We start from the raw sequence: 17035 nt of genomic DNA, 5'->3' as shown, positions 1-17035 counted from the left end.
CAAGGGGTAGGCAACGTCGGTCATGGAGTGCCACAGTATGTGCAGGTTTTTGTTCCAACCCAGTTCCCTTAACGAGAAACTCAATTATTGCTGATGAAGCACATATTGCTTAAGTGACATTTTAATGCTTCATTTTAGTGGTTCTCGCTTGTTAAGTTGTCCAACCTTAATTGCTTATTTCAATCTTAAACTGCTGCATTCAGTGTTTTAATTGCTCCTTATTAGCAATAAGATGTAAAAGACAAAGCAGCCAGCAGTTCTCAGCTAGCTTTTTTCCAATTACATCTGTGTGTGTTCATCATGCACGGTTTGATTTAATAAAACACTTAATAGAAAATGTGACAGACTGAAAATGATCTGTTTTAGGCTTCAAATCATTTGGATGATATACCTTGGAAAGGAAAAAAATCTACGATATAAAAGCCTTACATTGCACAGACTAACAAGCCATAAATTAAATACGGTCTGAGATTGGCAATGAATGGTTTCTAATTAAGCAATTGGGTTGGAATGAAAACCTGTAGCCCACTGCGGCTCACCAGGACCGACATTGCCTACCCCTGTTTTACATCTTATTGCTAATAAGGAGCAATTAAAACACTGAATGCAGCAGTTTAAGATTGAAATAAGCAATTAAGGTTGGAGAACCTTAACAAGCGAGACCACTAAAATGAAGCATTAAAAATGTCACTTAAGCAATATGTGCTTCATCAGCAATAATTGAGTTCTCGTTAAGGAACTGGGTTGGAACAAAAACCTGCACATACTGTGGCACTCCAGGACCGACGTTGCCTACCCCTGCTCTAGAATATCCACCAAAACTATTCCTCCTTTATCCACTTCCACAGTGAGCAATTGCTGCATCGGTTTGCTTTTTTTTCCATATAGTACTCTTTACCAAGAGTACCGGTCCAGAGTGCTGACACAAATTTCCAAATATACTATAATAAAGGAAAAGTGAAATGCACAATTATAAAAAAAAATATTAGACATAAACATACATATCAATCTTAGATAAGCAAGAATATAGAGATCCAAATGTTATTAAAGTTATGCTAATAGAGTTTTCAGCTAACAAAACATGGTTCAGATTACAGCGGAAGAAGAGCAAAATGAAAACTAAAGTTACCAGGTTTTCCCGAAGAAACATCTAGGGTTACCATTACTATATTTGGTTACTTGACTTTCTGCTGTGAAGGGTATGTCTTAATAGTTTGATTTTAATTCTGACTTGTTTGTGTTTTCTTCCTACTTTTCTTAGGTTAAGGTCAATATTCTTGGTGAGTTGGTGGAGAAAGGCAGCACCACATTCTCTGTGGATACCAATGGCTTTCACCTCCATTCTGCCATCTACTCAGCAAGGCCAGATGTGCGCTGTGTTCTTCACCTACAAACACCTGCTACTGCAGCGGTATGATTACAACATACTGGACACTTTTACTAACATAAAAGCAAAAATCTTGATTATCCAAATGTTTTAATGTTTCTGCTTTGTAGTCCTACTCAGTTTCTTGTGTAATTTTGTTATTTTCACATATTGAGGAGCCAAATCCTCTCTAATACTCTCCAAACATGGCAGTGTACCTTTTTACCTAGTCATTTGTGCCTTCGTTTAATTAAATTTTGCTATTCTGTTTCTTTAAATGTGAAAGTACCCATTATAAATATGCCTTCATAAATGTTAATTTAATTCATTGACAGGTATCATCTATGAAGTGTGGAATGCTACCCCTTTCCCATGAAGCCTTGCTGATTGGAGATGTGGCCTATTTTGACTACAATGGCTCTATGGAAGATGAAAATGACAGAGTGGAGCTCCAGAAGAGCTTAGGGCCCACTGCTAAGGTAAGACTTCAATCAAAGGAAATATTCACCGTGGAGGCAGAAGCTTTTTGATTTCAATGTAAAAGCTAATGTGAATTTAAAAAAATATTTATAAAATTATGTGCAAAAATGTTCATCCATCTTGAAAGTTTAATTTGATTCTGTCAGTATTTAAAATGCAGTGCTTTCCACAAATATTTCTCATTGCAGCAGGTTTTATAGCGCTTTTCACCTTTTTTTTCCCTTTTTTCCCCTCTTTTTTCCCTTTTTTTTTTTTTCCCCTTTTGTTTCTTGGACATACCTTTACGTTTTAATCTTTTTGTAAATTGCATTTTGCAAACTTGTAAAGTAACGTATTCCAAGTTATTAAATGGTTTTATTCAAAAATGGATGGACCCTTGTAATTCAATTATTTTATCTCCTGCTTTGTCCTGAATCTTTCTTGACAGTACATTTCACTTCTCATATTGATGTATCAGTGTAAGACCTTAAACGTACCTTATTTATATAGCATCTATTAAAATGGGGCTCGCAAGCAGAATTTAATATACAGTTTAAAGACTATAAAAATCTATATTTAACCTTTTTATAGTGAAATTGTCAAAAAAAACAAATGTTCCCTAATTTTGATGAATAAATTTAAAAGAAAAAAAAACTTTCCCACTTTGTGTCAGCATCTTATACTTAATAACAGAGAGAAAATGGCACATGAATCTGCCTTGACTGATCTATCAGTTAGTTAGTGAAACTAGCCTGTGCGTTTTGTATACTTTGTTTAGCAGTTTCTTTGTATTTTTCCATTATTTTGCAGTACAAACAAATATTTTTTTCATCTTTGGCATCTTGATTAAAACAAATATACTAGGAGTTATATGTTCTGTCATGCAGTCATTTCTTGTGTCTTTCGTATTGTTCTTTGCAATTCTGAGATCTCCTTCTGCTAGCTTTAGGAAATATTCTCCTATATGACCTAATTTTCACACAGTAACACGTTTTATCACAAAACAGATGATTTATGAAACTACCCAAGAAGCCGTTTTTGCAGGATGTCAATCCAGTCAAATAAAACAAGTCATTTTGTGCTGTTAAAAGGACATGTTATGTAATTAGATGGCTTGTTCCAGTTTGCGTCCTGTCAGATCAGAAATTTCTTCATCTCTCAAGCACTCACTTAAAAACTGTAAGGAACATTTAAAATGTGTGGTGTTGATTCATATTAAGTGAGCATGAATATCCATTGTTGATTCCTGCTTAGCACCTAATTCTTCCAGAAAACACGATGGCCAATGTGTTCCTGTATTGACAGAAGCTGGTTCAGAAAGGTACTAGATTATTTGAACAATAAACCACTAAACACCCTACAAGTGCAGTAAATGTATCTCTCTACAGTGCTGCATCTTTTTCAGAAAGAGTCCGTCGTAAAGCACACCAAAAATTTTTAAATGATAGAATGTCATATGATTCCATAACCTCTCCGACAGATGACCCCTGTTAGTTGTGGAGTAGTTGTTTAAAATTAAATGGAAATATAAAAGTAAACTGAATAAATATTTCAACTGTCTCAGGCAGTCATGATGGCACTTAACCAAAGAAATTATTACCTTACAATTCTGGAAATCTATAATGGCATTATATTAAAACAAACATTTCAGTGTACATGTCAGTACCATGTTGCTATTTTGTCGAGTCATTTTTGTCATATCTATTTAATTTATATATTTAGCATTCCTCCTGTGACATCATTTTATGTTATTTCTGTGGATGCAGCACACTTGCCTGGTGCCCTGTCTGTTCTATGCATGTTGTCGGACATCATCACTGCTAGATTATAAAGCAAGACTGTGCACGGTGAGAAATGTCTGAACATTAATATATTAAATAAGTGCAAACAAATATTATTTAGGAGAAGAATTCTAAAGTTGTAGCTTTAACTTAGATTTTCCCTTGAACTTCACAGGACACTTGACAAACTTGCTTGTTTAGAGCTTCGCTTTTACATGCCTAACTGCTCTTTTGAAAATCCTTTAAAATAAAAAAGACCTCAACTGATCTCTCCCAGTTGCTTCGGACTATCAGAACAATGTCTTTGTCCTACATGAGAACAACAGATTTACAGTTTCTCTATACATTTATTTCCACCATTTTGGATGTGACATGAAAAAAAGTAGGTTCTGCCAAAAAGTTTTCAAGAATATTTCCAAAATAGAAACCAGACCAAAACTATAAAATAAGTTCATTTTAGTCTTAAGAAATTCCCTTGGTTAAAGTCAGATATGCCACTCTTTATTTATTTGTAGTCTACGAACCACTTAAAAAATTTCAAATTTTGGTTGAATACAATGCTCAACACAGCAATGAACTCTACTGCCTAGATGAGTCTTAAACCCTTTTTAATGATGGTACAACTCACCCACTTGCCTACCTCAAAGCACCATAAAGCACTCCCTTCACCTGCTGTCTTTCCACACACAGATTCTTCCTATCCTGGTCTCTCTTTCTGTCACCATTGAACATTTGCCCCAACTTATTGCCTAACTTTAAGCCTTATGGACTCTTCAATTGAGGATGCAGTAGGTGATCTGCCCTCCTGCCAACCTCCAATATTTGCCAGGTCTCCTTGTTGTCTTGTTGTAGAGGGATATTTCCTTCCAGCACATAAATCTTTGTTGATCATTCTTTGTGTCTGTGCCCATCTGGGACACCTCTTACTCTAACACACCAGCCCTTGATGGTTCTCTTCTGACCACTGCCATGACAACATGTGCTTACCCTGACAATGGATCATGTCCCCTTCTCTTTTTAAGCTCTGCTGGATCCTGGCCTTGACCCATGCCATCTTCTCCTGCCAGGCAAATGCATTCCCCATTAGCTAAACCATCACTAAATCAAAAGCAAAAAAATGAACACTAATTAAGCTGCTGCACACATTAAAATAATACTGCAAAAAAAAACAGCACTCCTTGCTATAAACAGTAATTTCATTTACAAGTAATTAACCTCGGGTTTTCAATTATTTGAGTACAACTTAACTTTTTAAAGCTTTCTGTTGTAGGCTTGATTTGCCTACCTATTCAGGATATTCTGTGTAGTCAAATCATGTTCTTAAACAAAATGAATTTGTGCATCACAGGTGCTGTTGGACTTACTTTTAGTTAGAATTCCACTTTTCTCTGTTTTCCTGTGCATTTCTTTATAAACAAGACCTTTTTCTCCCACTGTCCAAAAAAATATGATGCTAGGTTGACCTGATAACTTACACAAATACAAGTTTAATTATTTTAAAATTCTGGCTGCTGCTTTTTACCTGTTTTTGCTAGGATAGTCTCCAACTCCTGAATGTGACACTGAATGGAATAAAATGGAAGCAGACAGTGGCTGGATATAATTATACTGCAAAAAATCAGGAGGCCGTCATTGGCTATTTTAAGAAATGGCATTGCAAAAAGGAAAGTAGGGTATCCTTATGCTCATGTGTCTCATTTAAATTAAATGATCAAGCTCTGTTAAAGGGCCTCAAATCTCAATCACCTACTGAAGTAATTAAATGGTTCTAAGACAGTCAATCAATAATATCCTAGATTGGTTTAATTTTCTTATTATTCATATGCCTTCCTAAAACAAAACTGGCTCTTTTCTAAATGCCTTCAGTTGTTTACCTCATTTATTATAGGCAAAACAAACTTAACTATATCAGGCTGCCTGTGTTGCGTATCCACGTGCTGTATATACTCCAGACCACTGTGCTCTTTCATTTCAGACAGCAGTGCTAATGTCTAAAGTTTAAAATGCCTACTTTGAAGACCCTGTATAAAAGAAACTTATTTTTGCACACGATTCCTAAATTCAAAATAATTAATCTTTAAATCAATTTCTGCTATCATAAGAATGCACTTATGCTGTAATAATGTAAAATGTCCGTTTAGCCCCAGTGCACACATTTTCAATCTAAGCAGAGGGATATGCTTTATATATAATTATTTTTATTATTATATATAATAATTTCTATAATCTATTATAAAAAAAAAAAGAGATGAGACGTGATTTTCCTCATAGAGACACTTCACGTCCCCGCAAGTCGAGGCTTTGTGCCAAGAGATTTAACCTCACCGGGTCCGAAAATAAAAGACAAAGAGTAGATGACAAAGTAGAACATTGTAAAGAATTCAAAAACGTTGGCGCGGTACACACATAGAACATGTCTCGAGATAATGAAAGTACAAAATTCGAAAGTCTCCAAAAAAGGATGGTAAAGATTGCATTAGCGCAAACAAATAGAAATTATTACTTGGTGAAATAACGGAAACAGCGAAAAGAGATTGAATATTCTTGTTCGGATTTAAAGTTTAAGTCGAAGACTTGTAGATCATCTAATTCGTGTTGCCATCGGGGAAAAAAAAAGTAGTGTTCACAATGAAGAGGGCTTATCCACAAGAATTAAGATTCCAAAAACGTTGGCGTGGCACACATGCAGGCAGAGTTAGAGATAATGGAAGTACGAAAAATCTGAAAGTCTCAAAAAAAAAAAAAGATAGTAAAGATCGCATTAGCACAAACAAATGGAAATTAATACTCGGTGAAATAAAAGAACATTGAAGAGATACACAGACACACACAAACATTACATAAAATATATCTTCTATATAATGAAACTGGCTAATATGATTACTTTCTGTTAGGGGTATACACCCACTTCCTCAAATAATTCCCCCCACATCTTATCTCCTCAGTTTTCCTTATGTATTGCTCTTCGATGATTATTTTTTTACGATTTACTGTTTTTCTAGTAAACCTTCACCTCTTGCTTCCATTCTAACCAGCATAGCTGTTAAAAGCCCCCAATCTTTACTCAAAGAAAGCTTCTCCTGCTTTGCAATTTTGATTTATCAAAGAAGTGCAGCTAAATATCCCAATGGCTTATTCTCCACTTTTTGTCTTGAATGACATTTTTGTATTCAAATATTTTACCAAATGTATTCCAGTTTGGGCTGAAGGACCTAAATGTACTCTTTATAAGAAGGAAGAATTGACTCTTGATATACAATCATATTTTTCAAAGGGTGTGTAGTTGGGCACCTAAAATGCCTTGACAATTTCAATTATCAAACATCTTAAATTCATGCTTGTAAAATGATAAACGTAGTGCTGGTCGTGTATGTCAAAAACTAGAATAAAATTAAACATCCCATTAGGTATGTAGGAATTGTGCAAACCTGTCCTCAGTGCCAACTACAATATATAGAAAATATGGGTACAGATTAATAAAGAGTACTGCTTGCTCATCACACCACTGTGGGAAACTTCTCTTGTGTGCTTGTTCTCAGGTGATGGTACCTGAGGAACCCATGGGATTTTAGCACTGGGCGACACTGTGGAGGAAGCGTTCTACCGTGTATATCACATCCAGTCTGCTTGTGAGATCCAGGTAAGCTTTGACACAATCGCCTCAAACTGGTTTAGAAATTTGTGGTGTAATTTGAAAGACGCAGGAACCCCTTTCAAAAGAATATTGCATCCAGTACTTCTCCTAATACTGTTTGTCATTCCAGGTCTCAAGTCTCTGCAGTGTAGGAAAAATAGAGGATCTTATTCTTCTGGACAGGGAGAAACATCGCCCTATCAGGCTGGCTCAGTAGGATGGGCAGGCTCTACGTTTGGACCGATGCAGAAGAGTCGTCTGGTGAACATGAGTTTGAGGCACTTATGAGGATGTTAGATAATTTGGTGAGCTGTATTTAAATACTGGGTTCTTGTTTGTCGATTTCTTTTTATGTATGGAATCATTTATGAATTTATTAAAATCAAAAGCATGTTTTAAAGTACTTTGGTTCTTTTATTATTATTATTAGGGATAATCGGACAGGATATGCCTACCGCCCACCTTTCATGCAAGAAGAGAGAACAAACGCCACGCAGTGAAGTGGGAAATACCTGCTACAGTTACAGCATTCACCTTTGAAGATCTCCCAATTCCCCCGGTCAGCTCTGAAGCAGCATGCACACTCGACAGCAACAAGAGAAGACTCGCTGGTTAAATACACCTAACACATACATGCGTGTGAGCAGTCAGAAGGCAAGCCCCCAGCACTAAAACCACAGTGAGTTATCAGTGGCACAGAAGCAACTGTTTCAATAGTGAATTATAGGTTAACTTTTAATGCAGGTGAAGGAAAAAGGGGTGCGTAATTGATGTGCCTAAATACAGAATGACTTAGTGAGGGCAAATGTGGCAATACTGAGAAAACAGAGCCTGCTTGCATAATTAAAGAAAATAAAGGCAGAAAAAACAAGGAGGAGAAGAGTGAGTTTTCTTCTATTGATCACCCATTTTTAGACATCTTTCCTTTACAAATTTTTACTATTTCATATCTGGAATTTGCATCATACACCCTATTTCAACGTCATTCTCCAATTCTAGAATGGAGACAGCTGCCAGCATTACTGAACGTCACACTGTATTTTGTCCTGCATTGCAGAGAGGGGTAACGGAGCCCTTTGCTGCCATCTACTGGCCGACACCGCACTACAGAGTTTTGTTTCTTTATTCTTTCATACGCCTCATAGAGAGTTTTACAACAACTCTCATCAAAAGCTGATCAGTTTCAGAAAACTGGATAATTTATACTAACACATGTGCGTTCAATCAATCAATCTCCCCCCCTTTTCTTCTCCTTCTTCTTCGGCCAACAGTAGCCCAATTTCCGCCAGCACCCAGCTGACTAACAGTACTGGTGACGGTCGTTGTTAACCCGGGGCTCGACCGATCCGGTATGGAAATTTGTATTGTCCGCGTATAGATTTGGCAAAATTTTACACCGGATGCCCTTCCTGACGTCTTGGGACTGGCACAAAGAAACACACTAGTTTGTGCATCCCCTGTGGCTGCATAAGCAGAAAAAATAAATGGCCTAAAAATATCATTTAAACAGAATAAAAGGCATAATAACCTAAAAACAGTTTTGCTGCTCTATATTTACAGCCCATAGAGCTGACAAATGAAATTGTTACCTATATTTACTTGACAGACACTTTTAATGTTAAGACCTATATTTAGAAATTTGGTTGTGGTTTGGACTACTAGCTGGGAAACTGGATAAAAGTAAAGTGTCTGAGGCAGAACCCTGATCTGTCTCTGTCACCACATTATTTTGTTGCACTAGAATGTATTTTTGCAATTTGCATAGCGCATTGCAATGATGTGTTCCGTGAAAGACACAAGATATTATAAATATTGACTGACAAAACAGAAATGTTAGATTGTTGACTTGCATGTAGAATACACAAGCATATACTTGCCAGATAGTTGATTTTAGCTGTTCTAAAAAACAGAAGTTAACAATGCCATTTTGTGAATAGGCTGAAATATTCCCCAATTTTTTCCCGTTTTTATCTTACCTGAAACCATCTAGTACACTAGTTAAAGTAATAAGGTTAAAACTTGTTCCAGGTCTTTAGTATTTAATTTTCATGGAGTTGCCTCATAGACAGCCTGTGTGGCGTAATGGTTGAGGCTTTGGATCTCAAATCCTGAGGTTATGTGTTCGAATCCTTCTACTGACACTGTGTGACCATAAGCACGTGCTTCAATTTGAAAACCAAAAAGAAATGTAACCAATTATATCATAAATGTTATAATCACCCTTGGAGAAAGGCATCAGCCAAATAAGTAAATGTAATGTAAATACCTGGTAACTGAAGCTATTGATTATTTTTAACTATAATGTTTCTTTATTTCTCGGTATAGTGGCTGAAAGCAGAAGAGATTAAGATGACTAGTGGATCTGCCATTAAGATTGAAAATCCAAACCAGTTTGTACCCCTCTTCACAGATCCTCGAGAGGTGTTGGAGACTAGAAACAAGGTACAATGAGACATCTACCTAATTGTCTGCTTTACAGTCATTGTTAGCCAATTCTGTTTGAACTGTTTTATTCAAACTCTCTCTCTTCCTGCTTTCCTATTCTGCTTACTTATTGTGCACAGATTCAAACTTAACTCTATCCTGAAGGTCAGATTTCCTCCTTCTCTTTACTTATAGATCCGAGAACAGAATCGTCAGGATGTAAAGTCAGCAGGACCACAGTCACAGCTTCTGGCCAGTGTCATTACAGAAAAGAGTCGGAGTCCGGTGAGATTAGGATCGGTTTTTGATTTGTCTGTTTTGATCTTTAGCATTTCCAATCATTTATAATATTTATAATAAATAATAAGTGTATATTCATAGGAAGAATCTTTTATTTGACTTTTTTCATTTTACATGTTTAATAATCCAATCATTTAAAAATGGATAATGGATACATATTGTAATGATATGCATAAAACTGATCCTACAAAATGCATAGCACAAACCAAACTTTAAAAATATTTAATCTAGTTAATTGTATGTATGTATGGAAATAGCCAGAATTTAACCAGTTGAATATGGTATATTTTACCTTCCCATACACTGCTCAAAATTAGAAAAAATTATAAATGATAAAATTATCTGATGGTTAATACAGTAAGTCATACATGTCTATGTAGCTTGTCAAATTGTCATTTACAGCATTACCCAAAAGTCCTACCTTATGGTCCTTTGAAAGCATTATCATTAAACAGGCTTCATTACTTTCCATATGCTTATCAGCAGAGATTGCATAATATAATCAAAGAGATTCTGCTTTTACAGTGATAGGTAAAAATTAGTGACCCTAATTATTATAAAAGAAGGGTATGGAGAACAGGTGTGTGCAATTATTGGCCAGTAGTGTCTAACATTAGTTGATCAGCACACAAATTGTCTTTGTTAAAATATTTATAATTAAAAGTAATTCTACAAAATTGTCCTTGTTATCAGTGAGCTACACTTTTTACTTCATTTTACCTGTATTACAGGACTCTCTCCAATGGAGGGCCTAGAATACTCAGACACTTGTGTCAGATGCTAAGCAGCACAGTGCAAATTATCTTTTCATTCATGAAATTTTTTAAGAAAAATAAAAATACATAAGCGTCACTATGTTCCAATTTCTTCTTTTAAGTATTAGTATTAAAATCTAGAAACTAATTGAAAATTAGTATGTTATTAATGTTTTTTTAAGTGAAAATAAAGTCTAAACATAGATAGATAGATCGATAGATAGATACTTTATTAATCCCAATTGGAAATTCACATTCTTCAGCAGCAGCATACTGATACAATAAATAATATTAAATTAAAGAATGATAATAATGCAGGTGAAAAACAGACAATAACTATGTATAATGTTAAATGTTAACGTTTACCCCCCCGGGTGGAATTAAAGAGTCGCATAGTTTGGGGGAGGAACGCTCCTCAATCTGTCAGTGGAGCAGGACATTGACAGCAGTCTGTCGCTGAAGCTGCTCTTCTGTCTGGAGATGATACTGTTTAGTGGATGCAGTGGATTCTCCATAATTGATAGGAGCCTGCTGAGCACCCTTCGCTCTGCCACAGATGTTAAACTGTCCAGCTCCATGCCAACAATAGAGCTTGCCTTCCTCACCAGTTTGTCCAGACGTGAGGCGTCTTTCCTCTTAATGCTGCCTCCCCAGCACACCACTGCGGAGAAGAGGGCACTCACCACAACTGTCTGATAGAACATCTGCAGCATCTTATTGCAGATGTTGAAGGATGCCAGCCTTCTAAGGTAGTATAACCGGCTCTGTCCTTTCTTGCACAGCGCATCAGTATTGGCAGTCCAGTCTAATTTATCATCCAGCTGCACTCCCAGATATTTATAGGTCTGCACCATCTGCACACAGTCACCTTTGATGATCACTGGGTCTATGAGGGGTCTGGGCCTCCTAAAATCCACCACCAGCTCCTTGGTTTTGCTGGTGTTCAGGTGTAGGTGGTTTGAGTCGCACCATTTAACAAAGTCATTGATTAGGTCCCTATACTCCTCCTCCAGCCCATTCCTGATGCAGCCCACAATAGCAGTGACGTCAGCGAACTTTTGCACGTGGCAGGACTCCGAGTTGTATTGGAAGTCCGATGTATATAGGCTGAACAGGTCCGGAGAAAGTACAGTCCCTTGTGGCGCTCCTGTGTTGCTGACCACAATGTCAGACGTGCAGTTCCCAAGACGCACATACTGAGGTCTGTCTTTAAGATAGTCACGATCCATACCACTAGGTATGAATCTAATCCCATCTCTGTCAGCTTGTCCCTAAGGAGCAGAGGTTGGATTGTGTTGAAGGCGCTAGAGAAGTCTAGAAAGATAATTCTTACAGCACCACTGCCTCTGTCCAAGTGGGAGAGGGATCGGTGTAGCATATAGATGATGGCATCCTCCGCTCCCACCTTCTCCTGATATGCAAACTGCAGAGGGTCAAGGGCGTGTTGAACCTGTGGCCTAAGGTGGTGAAGCAGTAGCCTCTCCATGGTCTTCATCACATGTGATGTCAGAGCAACAGGCCGAAAGTTATTCAGCTCACTAGGACGTGATACCTTTAGGACTGGGGTGATACAAGATGTTTTCCAAAGCCTCGGGACTCTCCCCTGTTCCAGGCTCAGGTTGAAGATGCGCTGTAGAGGACCCCCCAGCTCCGATGCACAGACCTTCAGCAGTCGTGGCGATACTCCATCTGGACCCGCTGCTTTGCTGGCACAAAGTCTCCTCAGCTCTCTGCTCACTTGCGCTGTTGTAATTATGGGTGGGGATGTCTTTCCTATGCTAGTATCAGCAGAAGGATGTGTGGAGAGTGCAGTACTTCGAGGTGAGAGTGGGTTAGGGTGGTCAAACCTGTTAAAGAAGTTGTTCATTTGGTTTGCTCTCTTCACGTCTCTCTCGATGGTGGTACCCCGCTTCGAGCTGCAGCCAGTGATGATCTTCATGCCATCCCAAACTTCCTTCATGCTGTTATTCTGCAACTTCTGCTCCAGCTTTCTCCTGTACTGCTCCTTCGCCACCCTGAGCTGGACTCGGAGTTCCTTCTGCACGCGCTTGAGCTCATGCTGATCACCGTCTTTAAAAGCCCTTTTCTTCTGGTTCAAAAGGCCCTTGATGCCACTTGTAATCCATGGCTTGTTGTTAGCATAGCAGCGTACTGTTCTTACTGGAACTACAATGTCCATACAGAAGTTGATGTAGTCAGTAGTGCAGTCAACAACTTCCTCAATGTTCTCACTATGAGATCCCTGCAGAATATCCCAGTCTGTAGTTCCAAAACATTCTCTGAGTATTCTCAGCCTTCGGGGTCCACTTCCTGAATGATCGTGTGGTTACAGGTAGGACTCTCACTTTTGGTTTATAGTGAGGCTGAAGCAGAACCAGGTTATGATCTGCTTTCCCAAGCGCAGGCAGCGGGGGTGGCACTGTATGCGTCTTTAACGTTTGCATACAGTAAATCAATAGTCTTATTTCCCCGGGTGTTACAGTCCACTTGCACTGCATTACTCCAGATACAGTGAAACAAGAAAAAAAACAGGCACCTGTGTGATGTTTGTACATGTTCCCCAATTTGCATTTATTAAATTAAAAGGATTTTGACCATGTGATCCATACAGTGTTACTGTGAATGATTGTTTAAATAAAGAGTTTCCAGTTTTGAATTTAGAGCTTCATTGTGGCTTCTGTTAAAGTAGTGCTCTGTAGGCGAGTATTGGTTGTTAGCATATGGGCATATACTGCACAGTAAGTAGTATGCCCTGCAGTGGAATGGAGACCTGATTTGGACTTAGTACTGCTGGGATACGTTTGTTTGTCTGCAGCCTTATGTATGATTCTTAAAGCAGTATTATTTAAGTACATAAAAACAAGAGGAAACTTGGTCACAATATGAGAAGCATTAGACACAACTTTGGAAACCACCCTATTAACACTATTAAAACAAAACGCAGTCTCTTAGGGACACAGGCAAAACTGATGGATCCACACATGAATAATGGAGGATTCAGGAGAGGGTGAGGGAGCACTGAATAAGGTTTTGAATAAGAGGACTGCTGAACACACTGACAGGTGGACATCTGTAACAAACTACAGATGACTTTGTGGTATTTTGTTTTACTTTAATTTCAAGTTCATGTTCAGTAGTAAAAGTACTGGGAGTGGCTTCTCTTTAGGTTTGACAGAGGTTGGAGTTGCTATCTTCCATAGCTGCTGGTTATTGTTCAGCTTAATATGTATATTGCGCTTATTGTCCATATACTGTACTTTATGAAGATCCCTTTGAGCTGTTAATTGTCCTCTGCCAATTACTTGTTCTGTTGCATTATTGAATGTCTGGTGACCTGCTCTCCAACTCCTGTAGTGTGATGCCAGCCTTAGAGTTGCTGAATTCCCTATCTGACTAACTTTTAAAAACATAACACATTAAATCAGTTGGCTTATTTTGATTACCAACTCTAAATGGCTCAACATTAGTGAGTATAGATACTGTATGTTTTGCATTGTGCTCTATGCCAAGCAGCTCACCCGCTCAGAGCAGTTTCTCACTTTGTGCCAGGTGCTGCCAGTGTAATAAAAATGCAGAGCCCTATGAAAATCAGAGTTTCTTTGAGGGTCCTCTTTTTATATCACATTTTCATAGTTTTGTTTCTGATTTGGATACAAGCTGGGACCTACTGTAATATTAATGTATTCACATTATTTCTGTGTATAATTCAAGTGTGCATGGTTTCGTTAATAATTAATGCAGACAATGTATATTTCTGCAAAACATTTTATGAATGTATTAAAACAAGCAATTACTTTATAAATTTATTTTCTAATGTGAGTATATTTTACAATGTCCTGACTTAGGATTACATGTGTCTTACATGTAAGACAATACTGAAATTTGTATGTTTCTGTATGTATTTCCATTATAATACATACAGAACACATGCAAAAGTATTGATGCTTGTGATACCTGAAGGCAAAACCTTTGTGTTATTGTCATCTGCACTGCTACAAGCAAATAATAAACAACATTCAATATATGACACATTATCAAAACCTTTACAGACTTGTATATTGGCAATATATTGAATTTTTTTTCACAGTTCCCATTTACATGTAACCTCACAACATTTATTTCTCAAGCATATTTTCAAAAGGGTGTAGCTCAAAGTGCTTTGTAAAATGGCAAAGAAATAGTTACAAGTAAACAAAAAAAAATAAAATTAATAATAAATAGTATATAACAAATAAAGCACTCTTACATTCAATAGTTACATAACTAAGAACTGTAATTTTTTTTTAAGTTTCTAAATGCAACTGTTAAACTGTATAGCAGACTTCAAAGTAATAACACCTTTGAGAATCAGTACTGGAAACCAATGCTTTCGAATTAAATTTTCAAAATGAATGCAAGTTTAGGCTAGGTAGAATACATTCTTTAATTTTGTACTGTAGATGGTCTAATTCAAAACTGTAAGCCTACATTGTATATATCTCTTTAATTTGGACTGACAAGAAATTACATTGGATTAGACTCTGCTTCTGGGAGAGATGGCTTCATAATTCCACTTCCCTCTGCCACTGCGTTTGTTTGTAACTTACTGCACTACACTTTTTACCTACTTATGAAGCAACATCAGGTCTATATGAATCATCTTCCTAAAATGGCACACCATTATTTAATTGGCACTCTAACATTATAATTTTTTTCTATGCCACCATCTTCTTGTCTCATTTGGTACAAGTGGGTGAAGCCTAACCTGCCTACTGTGTTACGAAAAAGATATGCTGTACAACATAGAACTAAAAAATAAACAAGAAACCTTTCAGGTGTTTCATTATGTGGTAATCCTTTATCAACTATGCTTTTTGTTGCTTTCATGTAGCACTCTTTATGGTAATCATTGACTTACTTGCTTGGAGTAAAACTTTTGAACAGTCTTTTTGAATGTCTGTTTGTTATGTATGTATAGGTCAACACAAATAGTCTGCTCCTTGAAACAGCTATTCATATGCCACTTAATATACTGTATCATACAGCATACATGATGAGCAGGTTTACTTTCTCAAACAGATGTTATACTGGGCAGAGCACGTGGCCTGAGTGACTGAGATATGATTGCTTGTGTCAGACCTGAGGTTTCCAGAGTCCAGGAAACAACAATTCTTTATGGTAACAGCAAAAACAAAAGTCTATGTCCAAATATTGTAGGTACTGTACTTAAAATCTGATCTGTGCTTATCAATGGACACTTAATCATCTTACTTTATCATTTACCAAAAGATGTTTTCTTTGCATTTGACATTTTTAACAGAAAGAGGTCCTTGGCATTATTTTGTTAACATTCCCCTTTCCTTCTTTTCCTCTTGTTTTTACCATGGGTCAGTCTGCAGACAGTGAATTGGGAGAGTCTGGAGGAAAGAAGGAAGCTGTTGAGGAGCCAGACACAGTAACAACACCTGAACCAGAACCACCAAACCCTTTCAGCCAACTTACTGACCAGGAACTGGAGGAATACAAGAAGGAAGTGCAAAGGAAACAACTTGGCATAGAGGGTGAGAAGCCCAGTTGTGACATATACTGTTGCAAATACATAATCACATTTTGGTTTAATAAAATATGCAGTAGCTGAACATTTTCAGATATCAGGTTTACATATGGTGCGCCCTGTGTTGGCTGGGATTGGCTCCAGCAGACCCCCGTGACCCTGTAGTTAGGATATAGCGGGTTGGATAATGGATGGATGGAGGTTTACATATGGTGACTAGTGTAGAAGGCTCATGGAGACAAATTGCTGTGGTTGTAATTATAATAAATTAACATAGAATTACATAGGAAAAAAATAACTTTTTTTTAAATTCCTGTACTATGAAAAAAGACATTAAGTGGAAAAACAGTCTAATGAAATAATGGGAAACTGTTTGGCATTTAGGATGTGGTCCTGGCACAATATAATTTGGTTAAAATCCAGGCCTGGTCTCTAAGTATGGAGCTTTTATATTGTGGAGAACTCTGGATTCCTCCTTCATCCCAAAGTCCTATTTAGTTGATCAGAGTAGTTTTTGGTGCTGCCAGAATAGAATCTATTACTTCAGAACTATGCAGACAAAGTCAATTTCAAAAATGGACTTTTAGCCTTTATTACTGTATATTGTATGCCTGATGATATTAATTATAGCCATAGACCCAAATTCACTTTTAAACAGAACACATGATATCCGAGTATGTCTGTTCCTGTTTAGAACTGATAGTTATAGCTAAATGCCAAAATATGTTGTGAAAATGTCCATTGCTGCTCCTAAATGTCACATTTGCAAATGATTGCTTTAGT

At 37.2% G+C, this 17035-nt stretch overlaps 1 protein-coding gene across 1 annotated transcript in view; it reads left to right on the top strand.

Moving 5' to 3' along the window:
- Positions 1–17035, top strand: part of add2 (adducin 2 (beta)) — a 55672-nt gene that overhangs the window by 27006 nt on the left and 11631 nt on the right. Inside the window, 14 exon segments of the mRNA XM_051930452.1 lie at positions 1262–1411; positions 1702–1845; positions 5142–5274; positions 7161–7246; positions 7371–7437; positions 7440–7496; positions 7499–7545; positions 7642–7722; positions 7725–7820; positions 7823–7884; positions 7886–7919; positions 9566–9682; positions 9860–9949; positions 16091–16259. Coding sequence (XP_051786412.1) covers positions 1262–1411; positions 1702–1845; positions 5142–5274; positions 7161–7246; positions 7371–7437; positions 7440–7496; positions 7499–7545; positions 7642–7722; positions 7725–7820; positions 7823–7884; positions 7886–7919; positions 9566–9682; positions 9860–9949; positions 16091–16259 — 1333 coding nt within the window.

The sequence above is a fragment of the Erpetoichthys calabaricus genome, chromosome 1 (assembly GCF_900747795.2).
Source record: "Erpetoichthys calabaricus chromosome 1, fErpCal1.3, whole genome shotgun sequence".
Classification (NCBI taxonomy): Eukaryota; Metazoa; Chordata; class Cladistia; order Polypteriformes; family Polypteridae; genus Erpetoichthys; species Erpetoichthys calabaricus.
This window is presented reverse-complemented; position numbering and strand designations above follow the sequence as displayed.